Below are 22500 nucleotides of genomic sequence, written 5' to 3' on the forward strand. Positions count from 1 at the left end.
TGTAGTTGTCCCAACTCTCTGTAGTTGCTTTCTGTAGTTGTTTCTGAAGGTGTAGTTGTTGTTCCCGTAGTCGTTACTGACGGTACTTCAGTGGTTGTGGTACCAACAGAAGGTGTTGATGTTACAACTGTTGTTTCAGGGCTTGTTGTTGTGACACCTGGCACTGAGGTTGTAGTTTCAACTATAGATGTTGTAGAAGTTGTCACAGGGCCAGTGGTGACTTTTGGTGATGTAGTTGTCCCCAACACTCTCTGTAGTTGGCTTTTCTGTAGTTGTTTCTGAAGGTGTAGTTGTTGTTCCCGTAGTCGTTACTGACGGTACTTCAGTGGTTGTGGTACCAACAAAAGGTGTTGATGTTACAACTGTTGTTTCAGGGCTTGTTGTTGTGACACCTGGCACTGAGGTTGTAGTTTCAACTATAGATGTTGTAGAAGTTGTCACAGGGCCAGTGGTGACTTTTGGTGATGTAGTTGTCCCAACACTCTCTGTAGTTGGCTTTTCTGTAGTTGTTTCTGAAGGTGTAGTTGTTGTTCCCGTAGTCGTTACTGACGGTACTTCAGTGGTTGTGGTACCAACAGAAGGTGTTGATGTTACAAACTGTTGTTTCAGGGCTTGTTGTTGTGACACCTGGCACTGAGGTTGTAGTTTCAACTATAGATGTTGTAGAAGTTGTCACAGGGCCAGTGGTGACTTTGGTGATGTAGTTGTCCCAACACTCTCTGTAGTTTGCTTTTCTGTAGTTGTTTCTGAAGGTGTAGTTGTTGTTCCCTAGTCGTTACTGACGGTACTTCAGTGGTTGTGGTACCAACAGAAGGTGTTGATGTTACAACTGTTGTTTCAGGGCTTGTTGTTGTGACACCTGGCACTGAGGTTGTAGTTCAACTATAGATGTTGTAGAAGTTGTCACAGGGCCAGTGGTGACTTTGGTGATGTAGTTGTCCCCAACACTCACCTGTAGTTTGGCTCTTCTGTAGTTTTTCTGAAGGTGTAGTTGTTGTTCCTCGTAGTCGTTACTGATGGTACTTCAGTGGTTGTGGTACCAACAGAAGGTGTTGATGTTACAACTGTTGTTTCAGGGCTTGTTGTTGTGACACCTGGCACTGAGGTTGTAGTTTCAAACTATAGATGTTGTAGAAGTTGTCACAGGGCCAGTGGTGACTTTTGGTGATGTAGTTGTCCCAACACTCTCTGTAGTTGGCTTTTCTGTAGTTGTTTCTGAAGGTGTAGTTGTTGTTCCCATAGTCGTTACTGATGGTACTTCAGTGGTTGTGGTACCAACAGAAGGTGTTGATGTTACAACTGTTGTTTCAGGGCTTGTTGTTGTGACACCTGGCACTGAGGTTGTAGTTTCAACTATAGATGTTGTAGAAGTTGTCACAGGGCCAGTGGTGACTTTTGGTGATGTAGTTGTCCCAACACTCTCCTGTAGTTGGCTTCTTCTGTAGTTGTTTCTGAAGGTGTAGTTGTTGTTCCCGTAGTCGTTACTGACGGTACTTCAGTGGTTGTGGTACCAACAGAAGGTGTTGATGTTACAACTGTTGTTTCAGGGCTTGTTGTTGTGACACCTGGCACTGAGGTTGTAGTTTCAACTATAGATGTTGTAGAAGTTGTCACAGGGCCAGTGGTGACTTTTGGTGATGTAGTTGTCCCAACACTCACTGTAGTTTGATCTTCTGTCGTTGTTTCTGAAGGTTTTTCTGTTGTTCCCGTAGTCGTTACTGACGGTACTTCAGTGGTTGTGGTACCAACAGAAGGTGTTGATGTTACAACTGTTGTTTCAGGGCTTGTTGTTGTGACACCTGGCACTGAGGTTGTAGTTTCAACTATAGATGTTGTAGAAGTTGTCACAGGGCCAGTGGTGACTTTTGGTGATGTAGTTGTCCCAACACTCACTGTAGTTTGCTCTTCTGTCGTTTCTGAAGGTGAAGTTGTTGTTCCCGTAGTCGTTACAGACGGTACTTCAGTGGTTGTGGTACCAACAGAAGGTGTTGATGTTACAACTGTTGTTTCAGGGCTTGTTGTTGTGACACCTGGCACTGAGGTTGTAGTTTCAACTATAGATGTTGTAGAAGTTGTCACAGGGCCAGTGGTGACTTTTGGTGATGTAGTTGTCCCAACACTCACCTGTAGTTTGCTCTTCTGTAGTTGTTCTGAAGGTTTAGTTGTTGTTCCCGTAGTCGTTACTGACTGGTACTTCAGTGGTTGTGGTACCAACAGAAGGTGTTGATGTTACAACTGTTGTTTCAGGGCTTGTTGTTGTGACACCTGGCACTGAGGTTGTAGTTTCAACTATAGATGTTGTAGAAGTTGTCACAGGGCCAGTGGTGACTTTTGGTGATGTAGTTGTCCCAACACTCTCTGTAGTTGGCTTTTCAGTAGTTGTTTCTGAAGGTGTAGTTGTTGTTCCTCTAGTCGTTACTGACGGTACTTCAGTGGTTGTGGTACCAACAGAAGGTGTTGATGTTACAACTGTTGTTTCAGGGCTTGTTGTTGTGACACCTGGCACTGAGGTTGTAGTTTCAACTATAGATGTTGTAGAAGTTGTCACAGGGCCAGTGGTGACTTTTGGTGATGTAGTTGTCCCAACACTCACCGTAGTTTTCTCTTCTGTAGTTGTTTCTGAAGGTGTAGTTGTTGTTCCTCTAGTCGTTACTGACGGTACTTCAGTGGTTGTGGTACCAACAGAAGGTGTTGATGTTACAACTGTTGTTTCAGGGCTTGTTGTTGTGACACCTGGCACTGAGGTTGTAGTTTCAACTATAGATGTTGTAGAAGTTGTCACAGGGCCAGTGGTGACTTTTGGTGATGTAGTTGTCCCAACACTCTACTGTAGTTGGCTTTTCTGTAGTTGTTTCTGAAGGTGTAGTTGTTGTTCCCGTAGTCGTTACTGACTGGTACTTCAGTGGTTGTGGTACCAACAGAAGGTGTTGATGTTACAACTGTTGTTTCAGGGCTTGTTGTTGTGACACCTGGCACTGAGGTTGTAGTTTCAACTATAGACGTTGTAGAAGTTGTCACATGGCCAGTGGTGACTTTTGGTGATGTAGTTGTCCCAACACTCTCTGTAGTTGCTTTTCTGTAGTTGTTTCTGAAGGTGTAGTTGTTGTTCCCGTAGTCGTTACTGACGGTACTTCAGTGGTTGTGGTACCAACAGAAGGTGTTGATGTTACAACTGTTGTTTCAGGGCTTGTTGTTGTGACACCTGGCACTGAGGTTGTAGTTTCAACTATAGATGTTGTAGAAGTTGTCACAGGGCCAGTGGTGACTTTTGGTGATGTAGTTGTCCCAACACTCACTGTAGTTTGATCTTCTGTCGTTGTTTCTGAAGGTTTTTCTGTTGTTCCCGTAGTCGTTACTGACGGTACTTCAGTGGTTGTGGTACCAACAGAAGGTGTTGATGTTACAACTGTTGTTTCAGGGCTTGTTGTTGTGACACCTGGCACTGAGGTTGTAGTTTCAACTATAGATGTTGTAGAAGTTGTCACAGGGCCAGTGGTGACTTTTGGTGATGTAGTTGTCCCAACACTCACTGTAGTTGCTCTTCTGTAGTTGTTTCTGAAGGTGTAGTTGTTGTTCCCGTAGTCGTTACTGATGGTACTTCAGTGGTTGTGGTACCAACAGAAGGTGTTGATGTTACAACTGTTGTTTCAGGGCTTGTTGTTGTGACACCTGGCACTGAGGTTGTAGTTTCAACTATAGATGTTGTAGAAGTTGTCACAGGGCCAGTGGTGACTTTTGGTGATGTAGTTGTCCCAACACTCATCTGTAGTTTTCTCTTCTGTAGTTGTTTCTGAAGGTGTAGTTGTTGTTCCCGTAGTCGTTACTGACGGTACTTCAGTGGTTGTGGTACCAACAGAAGGTGTTGATGTTACAACTGTTGTTTCAGGGCTTGTTGTTGTGACACCTGGCACTGAGGTTGTAGTTTCAACTATAGATGTTGTAGAAGTTGTCACAGGGCCAGTGGTGACTTTTGGTGATGTAGTTGTCCCAACACTCACCGTAGTTTTCTCTTCTGTAGTTGTTTCTGAAGGTGTAGTTGTTGTTCCCGTAGTCGTTACTGACGGTACTTCAGTGGTTGTGGTACCAACAGAAGGTGTTGATGTTACAACTGTTGTTTCAGGGCTTGTTGTTGTGACACCTGGCACTGAGGTTGTAGTTTCAACTATAGATGTTGTAGAAGTTGTCACAGGGCCAGTGGTGACTTTTGGTGATGTAGTTGTCCCAACACTCACTGTAGTTTGCTCTTCTGTCGTTTCTGAAGGTGTAGTTGTTGTTCCCGTAGTCGTTACTGATGGTACTTCAGTGGTTGTGGTACCAACAGAAGGTGTTGATGTTACAACTGTTGTTTCAGGGCTTGTTGTTGTGACACCTGGCACTGAGGTGGTAGTTTCAACTATAGATGTTGTAGAAGTTGTCACAGGGCCAGTGGTGACTTTTGGTGATGTAGTTGTCCCAACACTCACTGTAGTTTGCTCTTCTGTCGTTTCTGAAGGTGTAGTTGTTGTTCCCGTAGTCGTTACTGATGGTACTTCAGTGGTTGTGGTACCAACAGAAGGTGTTGATGTTACAACTGTTGTTTCAGGGCTTGTTGTTGTGACACCTGGCACTGAGGTGGTAGTTTCAACTATAGATGTTGTAGAAGTTGTCACAGGGCCAGTGGTGACTTTTGGTGATGTAGTTGTCCCAACACTCACTGTAGTTTGCTCTTCTGTCGTTTCTGAAGGTGTAGTTGTTGTTCCCGTAGTCGTTACTGATGGTACTTCAGTGGTTGTGGTACCAACAGAAGGTGTTGATGTTACAACTGTTGTTTCAGGGATTGTTGTTGTGACACCTGGCACTGAGGTTGTAGTTTCAACTATAGACGTTGTAGAAGTTGTCACAGGGCCAGTGGTGACTTTTGGTGATGTAGTTGTCCCAAAACTCTCTGTAGTTGGCTTTTCAGAAGTTGTTTCTGAAGGTTTAGTTGTTGTTCCCGTAGTCGTTACTGACGGTACTTCAGTGGTTGTGGTACCAACAGAAGGTGTTGATGTTACAACTGTTGTTTCAGGGCTTGTTGTTGTGACACCTGGCACTGAGGTTGTAGTTTCAACTATAGATGTTGTAGAAGTTGTCACAGGGCCAGTGGTGACTTTTGGTGATGTAGTTGTCCCAACACTCACCGTAGTTTTCTCTTCTGTAGTTGTTTCTGAAGGTGTAGTAGTTGTTCCTCTAGTCGTTACTGACGGTACTTCAGTGGTTGTGGTACCAACAGAAGGTGTTGATGTTACAACTGTTGTTTCAGGGCTTGTTGTTGTGACACCTGGCACTGAGGTTGTAGTTTCAACTATAGATGTTGTAGAAGTTGTCACAGGGCCAGTGGTGACTTTTGGTGATGTAGTTGTCCCAACACTCACTGTAGTTTGCTCTTCTGTCGTTTCTGAAGGTGTAGTTGTTGTTCCCGTAGTCGTTACTGATGGTACTTTAGTGGTTGTGGTACCAACAGAAGGTGTTGATGTTACAACTGTTGTTTCAGGGCTTGTTGTTGTGACACCTGGCACTGAGGTGGTAGTTTCAACTATAGATGTTGTAGAAGTTGTCACAGGGCCAGTGGTGACTTTTGGTGATGTAGTTGTCCCAACACTCACTGTAGTTTGCTCTTCTGTCGTTTCTGAAGGTGTAGTTGTTGTTCCCGTAGTCGTTACTGATGGTACTTCAGTGGTTGCGGTACCAACAGAAGGTGTTGATGTTACAACTGTTGTTTCAGGGCTTGTTGTTGTGACACCTGGCACTGAGGTTGTAGTTTCAACTATAGATGTTGTAGAAGTTGTCACAGGGCCAGTGGTGACTTTTGGTGATGTAGTTGTCCCAACACTCTCTGTAGTTGGCTTTTCTGTAGTTGTTTCTGAAGGTGTAGTTGTTGTTCCCGTAGTCGTTACTGACGGTACTTCAGTGGTTGTGGTACCAACAGAAGGTGTTGATGTTACAACTGTTGTTTCAGGGCTTGTTGTTGTGACACCTGGCACTGAGGTTGTAGTTTCAACTATAGATGTTGTAGAAGTTGTCACAGGGCCAGTGGTGACTTTTGGTGATGTAGTTGTCCCAACACTCTCTGTAGTTTGGCTTTCTGTAGTTGTTTCTGAAGGTGTAGTTGTTGTTCCCGTAGTCGTTACTGACGGTACTTCAGTGGTTGTGGTACCAACAGAAGGTGTTGATGTTACAACTGTTGTTTCAGGGCTTGTTGTTGTGACACCTGGCACTGAGGTTGTAGTTTCAACTATAGATGTTGTAGAAGTTGTCACAGGGCCAGTGGTGACTTTTGGTGATGTAGTTGTCCCAACACTCACTGTAGTTTGCTCTTCTGTAGTTGTTTCTGAAGGTGTAGTTGTTGTTCCTCTAGTCGTTACTGACGGTACTTCAGTGGTTGTGGTACCAACAGAAGGTGTTGATGTTACAACTGTTGTTTCAGGGCTTGTTGTTGTGACACCTGGCACTGAGGTTGTAGTTTCAACTATAGATGTTGTAGAAGTTGTCACAGGGCCAGTGGTGACTTTTGGTGATGTAGTTGTCCCAACACTCACCGTAGTTTGATCTTCTGTCGTTGTTCTGAAGGTGTAGTTGTTGTTCCCGTAGTCGTTACTGATGGTACTTCAGTGGTTGTGGTACCAACAGAAGGTGTTGATGTTACAACTGTTGTTTCAGGGCTTGTTGTTGTGACACCTGGCACTGAGGTTGTAGTTTCAACTATAGATGTTGTAGAAGTTGTCACAGGGCCAGTGGTGACTTTTGGTGATGTAGTTGTCCCAACACTCTCTGTAGTTGGCTTTTCTGTAGTTGTTTCTGAAGGTGTAGTTGTTGTTCCCGTAGTCGTTACTGATGGTACTTCAGTGGTTGTGGTACCAACAGAAGGTGTTGATGTTACAACTGTTGTTTCAGAGCTTGTTGTTGTGACACCTGGCACTGAGGTTGTAGTTTCAACTATAGATGTTGTAGAAGTTGTCACAGGGCCAGTGGTGACTTTTGGTGATGTAGTTGTCCCAACAATCACCGTAGTTTTCTCTTCTGTAGTTGTTTCTGAAGGTGTAGTTGTTGTTCCCGTAGTCGTTACTGATGGTACTTCAGTGGTTGTGGTACCAACAGAAGGTGTTGATGTTACAACTGTTGTTTCAGGGCTTGTTGTTGTGACACCTGGCACTGAGGTTGTAGTTTCAACTATAGATGTTGTAGAAGTTGTCACAGGGCCAGTGGTGACTTTTGGTGATGTAGTTGTCCCAACACTCTCTGTAGTTTGCTTTTCTGTAGTTGTTTCTGAAGGTGTAGTTGTTGTTCCTCTAGTCGTTACTGACGGTACTTCAGTGGTTGTGGTACCAACAGAAGGTGTTGATGTTACAACTGTTGTTTCAGGGCTTGTTGTTGTGACACCTGGCACTGAGGTTGTAGTTTCAACTATAGATGTTGTAGAAGTTGTCACAGGGCCAGTGGTGACTTTTGGTGATGTAGTTGTCCCAACACTCTCTGTAGTTGGCTTTTCTGTAGTTGTTTCTGAAGGTGTAGTTGTTGTTCCCGTAGTCGTTACTGACGGTACTTCAGTGGTTGTGGTACCAACAGAAGGTGTTGATGTTACAACTGTTGTTTCAGGGCTTGTTGTTGTGACACCTGGCACTGAGGTTGTAGTTTCAACTATAGATGTTGTAGAAGTTGTCACAGGGCCAGTGGTGACTTTTGGTGATGTAGTTGTCCCAACACTCACTGTAGTTTGATCTTCTGTCGTTGTTTCTGAAGGTTTTTCTGTTGTTCCCGTAGTCGTTACTGACGGTACTTCAGTGGTTGTGGTACCAACAGAAGGTGTTGATGTTACAACTGTTGTTTCAGGGCTTGTTGTTGTGACACCTGGCACTGAGGTTGTAGTTTCAACTATAGATGTTGTAGAAGTTGTCACAGGGCCAGTGGTGACTTTTGGTGATGTAGTTGTCCCAACACTCTCTGTAGTTTGGCTTTTCTGTAGTTGTTTCTGAAGGTGTAGTTGTTGTTCCCGTAGTCGTTACTGATGGTACTTCAGTGGTTGTGGTACCAACAGAAGGTGTTGATGTTACAACTGTTGTTTCAGGGCTTGTTGTTGTGACACCTGGCACTGAGGTTGTAGTTTCAACTATAGATGTTGTAGAAGTTGTCACAGGGCCAGTGGTGACTTTTGGTGATGTAGTTGTCCCAACACTCTCTGTAGTTGGCTTTTCTGTAGTTGTTTCTGAAGGTTTAGTTGTTGTTCCCGTAGTCGTTACTGATGGTACTTCAGTGGTTGTGGTACCAACAGAAGGTGTTGATGTTACAACTGTTGTTTCAGGGCTTGTTGTTGTGACACCTGGCACTGAGGTGGTAGTTTCAACTATAGATGTTGTAGAAGTTGTCACAGGGCCAGTGGTGACTTTTGGTGATGTAGTTGTCCCAACACTCTCTGTAGTTGGCTTTTCTGTAGTTGTTTCTGAAGGTGTAGTTGTTGTTCCTCTAGTCGTTACTGATGGTACTTCAGTGGTTGTGGTACCAACAGAAGGTGTTGATGTTACAACTGTTGTTTCAGGGCTTGTTGTTGTGACACCTGGCACTGAGGTGGTAGTTTCAACTATAGATGTTGTAGAAGTTGTCACAGGGCCAGTGGTGACTTTTGGTGATGTAGTTGTCCCAACACTCTCTGTAGTTGGCTTTTCTGTAGTTGTTTCTGAAGGTGTAGTTGTTGTTCCCGTAGTCGTTACTGACTGGTACTTCAGTGGTTGTGGTACCAACAGAAGGTGTTGATGTTACAACTGTTGTTTCAGGGCTTGTTGTTGTGACACCTGGCACTGAGGTTGTAGTTTCAACTATAGATGTTGTAGAAGTTGTCACAGGGCCAGTGGTGACTTTTGGTGATGTAGTTGTCCCAACACTCTCTGTAGTTGGCTTTTCTGTAGTTGTTTCTGAAGGTTTAGTTGTTGTTCCCGTAGTCGTTACTGACGGTACTTCAGTGGTTGTGGTACCAACAGAAGGTGTTGATGTTACAACTGTTGTTTCAGGGCTTGTTGTTGTGACACCTGGCACTGAGGTTGTAGTTTCAACTATAGATGTTGTAGAAGTTGTCACAGGGCCAGTGGTGACTTTTGGTGATGTAGTTGTCCCAACACTCTCTGTAGTTGGCTTTTCTGTAGTTGTTTCTGAAGGTGTAGTTGTTGTTCCCATAGTCGTTACTGATGGTACTTCAGTGGTTGTGGTACCAACAGAAGGTGTTGATGTTACAACTGTTGTTTCAGGGCTTGTTGTTGTGACACCTGGCACTGAGGTTGTAGTTTCAACTATAGATGTTGTAGAAGTTGTCACAGGGCCAGTGGTGACTTTTGGTGATGTAGTTGTCCCAACACTCTCTGTAGTTGGCTTTTCTGTAGTTGTTTCTGAAGGTGTAGTTGTTGTTCCCGTAGTCGTTACTGACGGTACTTCAGTGGTTGTGGTACCAACAGAAGGTGTTGATGTTACAACTGTTGTTTCAGGGCTTGTTGTTGTGACACCTGGCACTGAGGTTGTAGTTTCAACTATAGATGTTGTAGAAGTTGTCACAGGGCCAGTGGTGACTTTTGGTGATGTAGTTGTCCCAACACTCTCTGTAGTTGGCTTTTCTGTAGTTGTTTCTGAAGGTGTAGTTGTTGTTCCCGTAGTCGTTACTGATGGTACTTCAGTGGTTGTGGTACCAACAGAAGGTGTTGATGTTACAACTGTTGTTTCAGGGCTTGTTGTTGTGACACCTGGCACTGAGGTTGTAGTTTCAACTATAGATGTTGTAGAAGTTGTCACAGGGCCAGTGGTGACTTTTGGTGATGTAGTTGTCCCAACACTCTCTGTAGTTGGCTTTTCTGTAGTTGTTTCTGAAGGTGTAGTTGTTGTTCCCGTAGTCGTTACTGACGGTACTTCAGTGGTTGTGGTACCAACAGAAGGTGTTGATGTTACAACTGTTGTTTCAGGGCTTGTTGTTGTGACACCTGGCACTGAGGTTGTAGTTTCAACTATAGATGTTGTAGAAGTTGTCACAGGGCCAGTGGTGACTTTTGGTGATGTAGTTGTCCCAACACTCTCTGTAGTTGGCTTTTCTGTAGTTGTTTCTGAAGGTGTAGTTGTTGTTCCCGTAGTCGTTACTGACGGTACTTCAGTGGTTGTGGTACCAACAGAAGGTGTTGATGTTACAACTGTTGTTTCAGGGCTTGTTGTTGTGACACCTGGCACTGAGGTTGTAGTTTCAACTATAGATGTTGTAGAAGTTGTCACAGGGCCAGTGGTGACTTTTGGTGATGTAGTTGTCCCAACACTCTCTGTAGTTGGCTTTTCTGTAGTTGTTTCTGAAGGTGTAGTTGTTGTTCCCGTAGTCGTTACTGACGGTACTTCAGTGGTTGTGGTACCAACAGAAGGTGTTGATGTTACAACTGTTGTTTCAGGGCTTGTTGTTGTGACACCTGGCACTGAGGTTGTAGTTTCAACTATAGATGTTGTAGAAGTTGTCACAGGGCCAGTGGTGACTTTTGGTGATGTAGTTGTCCCAACACTCTCTGTAGTTGGCTTTTCTGTAGTTGTTTCTGAAGGTGTAGTTGTTGTTCCCGTAGTCGTTACTGACGGTACTTCAGTGGTTGTGGTACCAACAGAAGGTGTTGATGTTACAACTGTTGTTTCAGGGCTTGTTGTTGTGACACCTGGCACTGAGGTTGTAGTTTCAACTATAGATGTTGTAGAAGTTGTCACAGGGCCAGTGGTGACTTTTGGTGATGTAGTTGTCCCAACACTCTACTGTAGTTGGCTTTTCTGTAGTTGTTTCTGAAGGTGTAGTTGTTGTTCCCGTAGTCGTTACTGATGGTACTTCAGTGGTTGTGGTACCAACAGAAGGTGTTGATGTTACAACTGTTGTTTCAGGGCTTGTTGTTGTGACCCCTTGCACTGAGGTTGTAGTTTCAACTATAGATGTTGTAGAAGTTGTCACAGGGCCAGTGGTGACTTTTGGTGATGTAGTTGTCCCAACACTCTCTGTAGTTGGCTTTTCTGTAGTTGTTTCTGAAGGTGTAGTTGTTGTTCCCGTAGTCGTTACTGACGGTACTTCAGTGGTTGTGGTACCAACAAAAGGTGTTGATGTTACAACTGTTGTTTCAGGGCTTGTTGTTGTGACACCTGGCACTGAGGTTGTAGTTTCAACTATAGATGTTGTAGAAGTTGTCACAGGGCCAGTGGTGACTTTTGGTGATGTAGTTGTCCCAACACTCTCTGTAGTTGGCTTTTCTGTAGTTGTTTCTGAAGGTTTAGTTGTTGTTCCCGTAGTCGTTACTGACGGTACTTCAGTGGTTGTGGTACCAACAGAAGGTGTTGATGTTACAACTGTTGTTTCAGGGATTGTTGTTGTGACACCTGGCACTGAGGTTGTAGTTTCAACTATAGATGTTGTAGAAGTTGTCACAGGGCCAGTGGTGACTTTTGGTGATGTAGTTGTCCCAACACTCTCTGTAGTTGGCTTTTCTGTAGTTGTTTCTGAAGGTGTAGTTGTTGTTCCCGTAGTAGTTACTGACGGTACTTCAGTGGTTGTGGTACCAACAGAAGGTGTTGATGTTACAACTGTTGTTTCAGGGCTTGTTGTTGTGACACCTGGCACTGAGGTTGTAGTTTCAACTATAGATGTTGTAGAAGTTGTCACAGGGCCAGTGGTGACTTTTGGTGATGTAGTTGTCCCAACACTCACTGTAGTTTGATCTTCTGTCGTTGTTTCTGAAGGTTTTTCTGTTGTTCCCGTAGTCGTTACTGATGGTACTTCAGTGGTTGTTGTACCAACAGAAGGTGTTGATGTTACAACTGTTGTTTCAGGGCTTGTTGTTGTGACACCTGGCACTGAGGTTGTAGTTTCAACTATAGATGTTGTAGAAGTTGTCACAGGGCCAGTGGTGACTTTTGGTGATGTAGTTGTCCCAACACTCTCTGTAGTTGGCTTTTCTGTAGTTGTTTCTGAAGGTGTAGTTGTTGTTCCCGTAGTCGTTACTGACTGGTACTTCAGTGGTTGTGGTACCAACAGAAGGTGTTGATGTTACAACTGTTGTTTCAGGGCTTGTTGTTGTGACACCTGGCACTGAGGTTGTAGTTTCAACTATAGATGTTGTAGAAGTTGTCACAGGGCCAGTGGTGACTTTTGGTGATGTAGTTGTCCCAACACTCTCTGTAGTTGGCTTTTCTGTAGTTGTTTCTGAAGGTGAAGTTGTTGTTCCCGTAGTCGTTACTGACGGTACTTCAGTGGTTGTGGTACCAACAGAAGGTGTTGATGTTACAACTGTTGTTTCAGGGCTTGTTGTTGTGACACCTGGCACTGAGGTTGTAGTTTCAACTATAGATGTTGTAGAAGTTGTCACAGGGCCAGTGGTGACTTTTGGTGATGTAGTTGTCCCAACACTCTACTGTAGTTTGCTCTTCTGTCGTTGTTCTGAAGGTTTAGTTGTTGTTCCCGTAGTCGTTACTGATGGTACTTCAGTGGTTGTGGTACCAACAGAAGGTGTTGATGTTACAACTGTTGTTTCAGGGCTTGTTGTTGTGACACCTGGCACTGAGGTGGTAGTTTCAACTATAGATGTTGTAGAAGTTGTCACAGGGCCAGTGGTGACTTTTGGTGATGTAGTTGTCCCAACACTCTCTGTAGTTGGCTTTTCTGTAGTTGTTTCTGAAGGTGTAGTTGTTGTTCCCGTAGTCGTTACTGATGGTACTTCAGTGGTTGTGGTACCAACAGAAGGTGTTGATGTTACAACTGTTGTTTCAGGGCTTGTTGTTGTGACACCTGGCACTGAGGTTGTAGTTTCAACTATAGATGTTGTAGAAGTTGTCACAGGGCCAGTGGTGACTTTTGGTGATGTAGTTGTCCCAACACTCTCTGTAGTTGGCTTTTCTGTAGTTGTTTCTGAAGGTGTAGTTGTTGTTCCCGTAGTCGTTACTGACGGTACTTCAGTGGTTGTGGTACCAACAGAAGGTGTTGATGTTACAACTGTTGTTTCAGGGCTTGTTGTTGTGACCCCTTGCACTGAGGTTGTAGTTTCAACTATAGATGTTGTAGAAGTTGTCACAGGGCCAGTGGTGACTTTTGGTGATGTAGTTGTCCCAACACTCACTGTAGTTGGCTTTTCTGTAGTTGTTTCTGAAGGTGAAGTTGTTGTTCCCGTAGTCGTTACTGACGGTACTTCAGTGGTTGTGGTACCAACAGAAGGTGTTGATGTTACAACTGTTGTTTCAGGGCTTGTTGTTGTGACACCTGGCACTGAGGTTGTAGTTTCAACTATAGATGTTGTAGAAGTTGTCACAGGGCCAGTGGTGACTTTTGGTGATGTAGTTGTCCCAACACTCACTGTAGTTTGCTCTTCTGTAGTTGTTTCTGAAGGTGTAGTTGTTGTTCCCGTAGTCGTTACTGACGGTACTTCAGTGGTTGTGGTACCAACAGAAGGTGTTGATGTTACAACTGTTGTTTCAGGGCTTGTTGTTGTGACACCTGGCACTGAGGTTGTAGTTTCAACTATAGATGTTGTAGAAGTTGTCACAGGGCCAGTGGTGACTTTTGGTGATGTAGTTGTCCCAACACTCTCTGTAGTTGGCTTTTCTGTAGTTGTTTCTGAAGGTGTAGTTGTTGTTCCCGTAGTCGTTACTGACGGTACTTCAGTGGTTGTGGTACCAACAGAAGGTGTTGATGTTACAACTGTTGTTTCAGGGCTTGTTGTTGTGACACCTGGCACTGAGGTTGTAGTTTCAACTATAGATGTTGTAGAAGTTGTCACAGGGCCAGTGGTGACTTTTGGTGATGTAGTTGTCCCAACACTCTCTGTAGTTTGCTTTTCTGTAGTTGTTTCTGAAGGTGTAGTTGTTGTTCCCGTAGTCGTTACTGATGGTACTTCAGTGGTTGTGGTACCAACAGAAGGTGTTGATGTTACAACTGTTGTTTCAAGGCTTGTTGTTGTGACACCTGGCACTGAGGTTGTAGTTTCAACTATAGATGTTGTAGAAGTTGTCACAGGGCCAGTGGTGACTTTTGGTGATGTAGTTGTCCCAACACTCACTGTAGTTTGCTCTTCTGTCGTTTCTGAAGGTGTAGTTGTTGTTCCCGTAGTCGTTACTGACGGTACTTCAGTGGTTGTGGTACCAACAGAAGGTGTTGATGTTACAACTGTTGTTTCAGGGCTTGTTGTTGTGACACCTGGCACTGAGGTTGTAGTTTCAACTATAGATGTTGTAGAAGTTGTCACAGGGCCAGTGGTGACTTTTGGTGATGTACTTGTCCCAACACTCTCTGTAGTTGGCTTTTCTGTAGTTGTTTCTGAAGGTGTAGTTGTTGTTCCCGTAGTCGTTACTGACGGTACTTCAGTGGTTGTGGTACCAACAAAAGGTGTTGATGTTACAACTGTTGTTTCAGGGCTTGTTGTTGTGACACCTGGCACTGAGGTTGTAGTTTCAACAATAGACGTTGTAGAAGTTGCTTGTGAACTGGTTGTTTCTAAAGGTTTAGATGTGGTTCCCAATGTGGTGCTTGATTGTGATGTAGTAACTGTGGTAAAATGAGAATTTTTTTTGAACAGTGCACAATTAGTATATTGTATAGAAATTCAAACAAATGTAGCTATTTCTCAATTACTGCTAGTTTTTATAAATTATTTCTTTTGTCTTACATTCATTTAATTACTTTTATCCCAGAATTGAAGAACGTGAAAGCAATAATATTGTTTTTGTTGCATATATTTTTGTACCTGTTGTTGTCTTTTCAACCGTGCTGAATGTAAAGGGAGTAGTTGTAGGCCCAGCTGTGGTGGTCGTAATGCACACGTACATGCTTCTGGTTACGGTCCCATTGGCCCCACACTTAGCTGTGATGCAGTTTCCCAGGCCATCCGTGGTGTTGTAGATGGTTGCCCCATATTCATAGGTTTTTCCATTAATATAGCATGTACAAGCTGCAGATCAAGAGGATTATGTTTTCAATTTCTTCAAAAGTCTTTTTGTCTCTGTGTGTGCGTGTGTGTGTGTGTGTGTGTATTCTCATAAACAAATAATTTACTGTAAAAAGTCAGTGTATTTGTGTACTTACAGTTCACATTGTAGCTGCACGATATTCCAGAGACAGTGCAGAAGCTTTAAAATAAGGAGAATGTCGTCATGTCATTGACCTTTTAGCATTATACATGCCATAAGCAAATCTTAGGTAGGGAATGTTTGGTTTTAATTAGCATTCAATTGACAGAGCAATATGTCCGTAGAAGAGCTGATCAGTAAACAGTGAGGGGGATACCTGGAACTATAAGAGGAATCTAGGACAACGCTCTAGTTACATATGTGCCCCAAATATACTGAAAGCTGAGGCGCCATAAACACGTTGCAGCTCATCATTTACATCACACTTTAACTTCGCTGTTCTTCATTCTCTCCTCTGTTCACCATGAGCAGTCAGGTACCTTTCACTGTCACTATCCCTCTCTTCGGTTCATATTACCAACAGACTGTACCTTAATTGTCATTGGACATCCACCCAGCCTGGGGACACGGTTCATAGAAAATCTACTCAGCATGGAGTAAATGCTCCTAATTAATTGTGTGTGCCTTTTTTCTCCGATGATGTAAAACTTAACTCCCACACCCCGGAAAACTGCTCTGATAAATGTAAGGTCAATCAAGTTATTAATTTGCAAGGACTTTACAATCTCAAATGATATTGACATCATCTTGCTGGTCACCAGAAATGTCAGGAAACATGATGACTTGGTGTAGGGGTTGGCTTTCATTTATATAGATCTTTACCTTGTGTACTGTATCTTGTGGTGAATTGTCATATTTTAAATCTGTAGCTTTTTATCATGCTGTCAACCCTCTTTGTTTATTTTAGTTCACGGTCCTTCGAAATTAAACACTACTTACTGAGCTTTCAGAACTGTTGTCACTGACTATGTTAAAATATAATCGTGTTATCATTCTTGTTCATTTTAAGAATTTTTTCTTTTAAGTTATAATTGCCGAGTTTTTCAATCTTTTACAGGTCACAAACTCAACCTTGTGTTAACATTTGGTGGAAAGGAACGATCTAGAAATAAGCGCTGTTTATTTCTGACCATTTTAGTATTAATTTGAATCTACATTCTGACCCTCCTCCTAGGAAGTATCTTTAACACCTCAACCACCAGAACATCTCGCCAGGTCTTTCTCCCTTCTGCTATTGCCACAATTAATTTCCTACCCACTGTTGATCAGCTAGATAATTTCAATGGCATTTGCCTACTTAAGACTCAGTTTCTCCAAGCCAACCCATCCAATAAAAGTTCTCTCTGGCTGAACCAACCCATCAAATAATAGCTCTTCCTGGCTTAAAAAACACACTTTTCCACATAATTACAAGTGTTCTGCCCAATTATTGTAGGTTGCATAACAGATTGGGATATATAAAATAAACTGAATTAATTAAATTGTAATACTGCAGTGAAAGAAGCTCGAGCTAAATATTTATAAATTGCTGAATTCCTTGTTTAGAATCGTGTTGTTAGTGACCCTCAGAACTCTTACATTGGGTTTCCTACCAGTTGGGTGTGCTTCCGAAATACTCCAGTGGGAGGTGCCCAGGAAGCATCCTGATTAGAGGCCCCAACCACCTCAGCTGACTCCTTTCGACATGAAGGAGTAGCGCCTCAACTCCAAGTTCCCTCCTCATGTCCGAGCTCCTTACCCTATCTCTAAGGCTGAGCCAGGCCAACCTATGAAGGAAACTCATCTCCTTACCCTATCTCTAAGTCTGTATCCGGCCACCCTATGGAGGAAACTCATCTCCTTACCCTATCTCTAAGTCTGAGCCCGGCCAACCTATGAAGGAAACTCATCTCCTTACCCTATCTCTAAGTCTGAGCCCGGCCAACCTATGAAGGAAACTCATCTCCTTACCCTATCTCTAAGTCTGAGCCCGGCCACCCTATGGAGGAAACTCATCTCCTTACCCTATCTCTAAGTCTGAATTTGGCAACCCTATGGAGGAAACTCATCTCCTTACCCTATCTCTAAGTCTGAGCCCGGCCACCCTATGGAGGAAACTCATCTCCTTACCCTATCTCTAAGTCTGAATTTGGCAACCCTATGGAGGAAACTCATCTCCTTACCCTATCTCTAAGTCTGAATTTCTCCTTACCCTATCTCTAAGTCTGAATTTGGCCACCCTATGGAGGAAACTCATCTCCTTACCCTATCTCTAAGTCTGTATCCGGCCACCCTATGGAGGAAACTCATCTCCTTACCCTATCTCTAAGTTTGAATTTGGCCACCCTATGGAGGAAACTCATCTCCTTACCCTATCTCTAAGTTTGAATTTGGCCACCCTATGGAGGAAACTCATCTCCTTACCCTATCTCTAAGTCTGAATTTGGCCACCCTATGGAGGAAACTCATCTCCTTGGCGTTTCAGCCAACACAGCGCAACAATGTCCAGAGCCTTCAGCATCTCAGTGCGGATCTCATCCATTTTCCCCCATTAAGATTGCTGGGGGACATCTTAGGATACACTGAGCTCCTTCTCCTCTTCTCTATCTTCTGTATGAATTCACGTCCCATCAATGCACATTACTAACTCTGCTTCTTCCCCAGAGTCTTTGTGCTTTCTCGCCTTACAGGTTTTCATGGATGGTGGCTCTGTCTGGAACATCCTGCTTCCTGCCAGGGCCCCCACTTTTCTTTATCTCCTTCTGTCTACATGGATTGTAGTTATATCTTGACCCTGGTCCTGCCCGACACCTCCTGCTAGTATCATTATTATTAATTAATATTAGTTGCATTGCTATTAGTATTGCCAATACCATGACTGCTTCTATTATCATTATTATTCTATTACATCCACTGTTGCTGCTATGTTTGGTAGTTGTAACTTTTTCATCATGCCTACTACTCTCATATGAATATTTTTTGTCATATTCATTGAACGCGTTGTTATGATGTTATGTTGTTCATTCTGTACACGTGACATCTATTGTACTTCTGTCCATCCTATAGAGCAGGGGTGCCCAATACGTCGATCGCGATCTACCAGTCGATCGCAAAGGTAGTGTGGGTAGATCGCATCACGCATGCAAACATTTTTAATTTGGCGCTATACAACTGAAATTGAATTGAATTGAATTGAATGCACGGACAAGAGGTGGACGCTCCGGCCTCAGAGCTAATTTACGAACGCGCCCATTGACGTACCAGCAAGCTACCGAGTTGCCTAGTTAGCCTCTGATTTATTTCTTCTAAACTTAAGAAAGGGAATAAAAATGAGTGGGGGAGCTGGACCAAGTAAGAAGTCAAAAACCTACCACTTCCATACGGAATGGGAGGAGGACTTTTTTTTCACAATGTCATATTCGAAGTGCGTTTGCCTCTACTGCCAGTTTACCATTGCTATTCCGAAGAAGGGAAATGTGGAACTGTTCACAAAAACTACAAGCTGAGAAAGAGAAAGGTGAATATTGACATATTCTGGAACTTACTCACAGAGGAAAAGTACCCCAACATGAGGAAATGTGCTACCTACTTGACTACTGTAAATCTGTTGAAATGTAAGCTAAATATGCTGTGGCTTCTGCTATGTGCTCAGGTCCACGGATAGCTTCTGCTGTGTATGTGTGCTATGGACTTTATTAATAAATCTCTTGTTTGATTTTGAAACAATGTCGCGTCACCTTAATTTGTTCTTATTATTGTTATTTCAGTACATTTTTGTGATGGACACAATGCCAATATGTTTTATTTGGTTGGTAGATCATGTTGAGCTGGTCATTTCAAAAGTGTGGCCACCCCTGCTATAGAGGGATCCTCCTCTGTTGCTCTCCTGAATGTTTCTTCCCTTTTTCTCCCTGTTTAAGGTTTTTTTGGGTAGTTTTTCCTGATCCGATGTGAGGTCCTGGGACACGGATGTTGTATGTGTACAGATTGTAAAGCCCTCTGAGGATGATTTGTAATTTGTGATTTGGAGCGATACTAAATCAATTTAATTTAATTTATTTTAATCTAATCGTCCTACCTCAATTATTGTATTTAATTTAAAACATCCCCCCTTTATTTAGTTCATTTGAATTGATTGTTCTGTCCCAAACCATTGCCTTAATTTTGGAAGAGTAAGGGAATTCAAAAACAAAGGTGTAACACTCTTTCCATTTGGAAGTTGTTAGCAAATGCAGGAGCTGATCCGACAAACGACAATTAAGAGACTTGGGATGTACCCACACACACAGACTACTATTATTTCACATTCACACGCAATTAAGAGTCACCAAATAACCTGATCTCTTGGGACTGTGGAAGAAATCCAGAGAACTCGGCAGAAAACCCACACCGATAGGGGGAGAACATGCATGTTTGACAATGAATACTCTGCATGAGACATACCAAGTGTAACAGTTATTCGATGGAACCTTGTTTCCGATGCTGTAATGGGTTCCTTTGTCATCATAGCAGCCACATTGGTTCCAGGCAACGCAGTCCATGTTGTCTTCATCAAAGTAGGGCTGTGTTGGGGGACACTGTGGATAGCAGCCTGCAACACAATTATAGTAAATGGGTTAACCTCAGTAGAAATACAAATATAGCTAAATGCTTTTACTCTCAAACTGATGGGTCACTGACTGACTCAATGTCCAACTCCTCTTCCTCCTGAGCCACAGCAACCCCCTCAAATCAAAGACTTTGCAGGATTTCAGAGTCACAGCTCCTATTCTTAGAATGCCATGTTTAGTTTATAGCAGTAATTGTTGACTGTAATTCTCCTCCACAGCACATTTGTATGAAGACTAGAATATACTGTTAAACAGTAAATGGACTGCATTCATGTAGTGCTTTTCTAGTCTTAGCAACCACTCAAAGTGCACCACAACACAAGCCAGCATTCATCCATTCAAATACACAGTCATACAGACTAGTGTTGCAGCTCTCAGTGAGACTCCAGACTAATTTCAAAGGTCTCAGAATCAACTAGATTTGTTCTCGGTCTCAAAGAGGACTCTGTCTTTTAATTAATATAAGACCAGTCAATATGGCAACTGCAGGGATATCATTTAAAATACGTCAGATGTATTTGTTAACATCATTACTGTGATGCTCTTGGAAAACAAAGGAAAATTCACACACCTAAAAATCCACCTCCGCGATGCCTTTGGATCATTTTATCAAGACATTTCTGATGGTACGCTTATACATACACACATATATATATATATATATATATATATATATATATATATATATATATATATATATATATACACAGTTTAGATGACATGAAAGAGAGGAATAAAGAGATTTTTCTGTCTTTGTTTTAATGATATTGTGGATCCTTCGGATTTGCATATTCCACATTTAATCATAACTGTCATGCAGTGTGGGACTCACTTGGTGAGTCAAGTCATGACTTGTTCTCGGTCTTGACTACAACAGTGAGCGATGAACATTCATGCACACTCACACACAGTGAGACAAATTCTATTATTATTATTATTATTATTATTATTAAATATTATTTCCCTTTTTGCATCATGAGTTAGCTAAATATTGAACAGAAGTCGTGTATACAAAACGATTTAAAATCATCAGGGATTATATCCCCTACATTTACTTTTGTTTTGATGAGTGGCTTTAAGGGGAAACTCTTGACAGAAAAGAGTAACTTAATGCTCATTTACACAGCTTCAGATTCATTAAGCTGCAAAGCAAACTAAACCAAATAAATGAAAAGTTAGGTAAATACAGCCTATAATCTCTGACTTGTTGGTCTAACTCACAAAGGAACAATTGTAATAATAATAATATCCATCAGAAATTTAAATAAAAAATCAGGAAGAAAATGAATGGACCAAAAGAGCAGTACTGAGTATGGTGGCTCTGGCAAACCTATGTGTAGACACTGGATCAAAACACTTCTGAACAATATTCATGTTTTAGTCTGGGCAGGGCAAAGGTCAATCAGTCCTAGAACTCCGAGACTGGAACCTCTAGTCAAGAAGATGACATGCCAAAAAGATCTGTCTGATGTACTGTACCTTCCAGGGCAGTGATGAGGCTGGAACAGTTTCCTGATGGATTCCTACATGTCTTCATGCAGTCAACTCCACAAGGCTTGTAGTGCCATTCACATTCATCAGGTTTGTTATAAAAGTCGCAGAAAATAGCTGCAAGAAACAAAATAACGACGTCTTAGCTGGTGTTACAAAAATCCCGTTGTCCAACAACTTTGAATCTTTTGGCTAAAACAAATTCTAAAACATATAGCTCAGATTTTACTTGTGAGATTGTGACCAAACTTACGGCACAGCTTTGGAGATCTCCATTTCACACAGGCCCCAGCTTCATTACAAGCTTTGGCATAGGAAGCCACAGCAGTGCAGAGACACTCACAGTCCCCACCAGAGGCACAACCACAAGAGTCTCTCACGCAAGAGTCATAGTATGGACCAGGGTCAACCTTGAACACATGAATATGTACTGTTTAATACAACACATTAAGTTGAGTAGCAATGGTGCCATTTGTATCAAAACTATTACAGGCTAAAAAGCATTGTTTCATATTTCTTGCTTGAGACCATTGTTTTAAATAAACAGATGGATGGGCAGACACACAAAGCAATGAGCAGTTCCATCGATGGAGAGATACCATGGCATTTAAAGTGACAATGCATACATTTGTGCCGAGTATGATGCTGTCACCGTAGTTACCTGTGAATGACAGCTCTGGAAGGTGACACTGGTGATGATGCTACACTGTTTCTGGGACCAGGCTGCCCGGTAGCGGTTAGAGGTACAGGGATCAGTGAGCAGTTCGGCTTTTGGGCAGCTGGATGAAACCTTCCAACTGTTACCAAATTCTAGAACGTCTGCCACTGTCTCCTGAGAGCGTGTGGTGAATTCATTCTTACTGTTGCCATCGTAGTTTCCACACAGACCACAGACCTGACCCTGAGAGGGAGGAACCCAATGACAGAGTTTACTGGAGTGATGGGGCTGATACAGAGGAAGGCATCTGTTTGTTGTCACTGAAATATACTTCTGCCCTCCAGAAAAACATCAAAACAACCACTATCATAGTCCATACTCGTATGGTCAGTGTGTTAGCGGACAGCAAGAGAATGCTGTCATGTTTAAATTACCAGGAACATAGAAGTCCAGTAATCACCCTCTTTTCAGTTGTTTTCTCTGACAGCTCCTGAGGGAAATATCCTGTTCTTATGCTAGATGCAAACCAGCTAACCAATAACTTGTTCTGGGTTAATAAGAGCAGTGCCAAGGCGCTGTGAAACAAAACAATCAGCTACAAGAGGCTCAAAAGCGCAGTCATGATTTAAATGCTATCAGCAAACCTTTTACATTCCAATTATTATACTCAATGTTCATTAACGTGTGAATCACATATTGATTAATACAAGTTTCTCTATAGCACAAAATATCTTGACCAGTCGGAGAAAATTGTCATGGTGTATCATGACAATATGCCCGAATGAATAAATTGCTCTAACCAAAAGC

At 42.7% G+C, this 22500-nt stretch overlaps 1 protein-coding gene across 1 annotated transcript in view; it reads right to left on the reverse strand.

Moving 5' to 3' along the window:
- LOC117751005 (mucin-5AC-like) overlaps positions 1 to 22500 on the reverse strand; it is a 98012-nt gene that overhangs the window by 58122 nt on the left and 17390 nt on the right. Inside the window, exons 24-30 of the mRNA XM_034562502.1 lie at positions 21697 to 21936; positions 21289 to 21445; positions 21024 to 21152; positions 19378 to 19525; positions 15071 to 15114; positions 14733 to 14936; positions 14368 to 14533 (exon numbers count right to left, since the gene is read on the reverse strand). Coding sequence (XP_034418393.1) covers positions 14368 to 14533; positions 14733 to 14936; positions 15071 to 15114; positions 19378 to 19525; positions 21024 to 21152; positions 21289 to 21445; positions 21697 to 21936 — 1088 coding nt within the window. The remainder of the gene's footprint in view (positions 1 to 14367; positions 14534 to 14732; positions 14937 to 15070; positions 15115 to 19377; positions 19526 to 21023; positions 21153 to 21288; positions 21446 to 21696; positions 21937 to 22500) is intronic.

The sequence above is a fragment of the Cyclopterus lumpus genome, chromosome 3 (genome assembly GCF_009769545.1).
Source record: "Cyclopterus lumpus isolate fCycLum1 chromosome 3, fCycLum1.pri, whole genome shotgun sequence".
Lineage (NCBI taxonomy): Eukaryota > Metazoa > Chordata > Actinopteri > Perciformes > Cyclopteridae > Cyclopterus > Cyclopterus lumpus.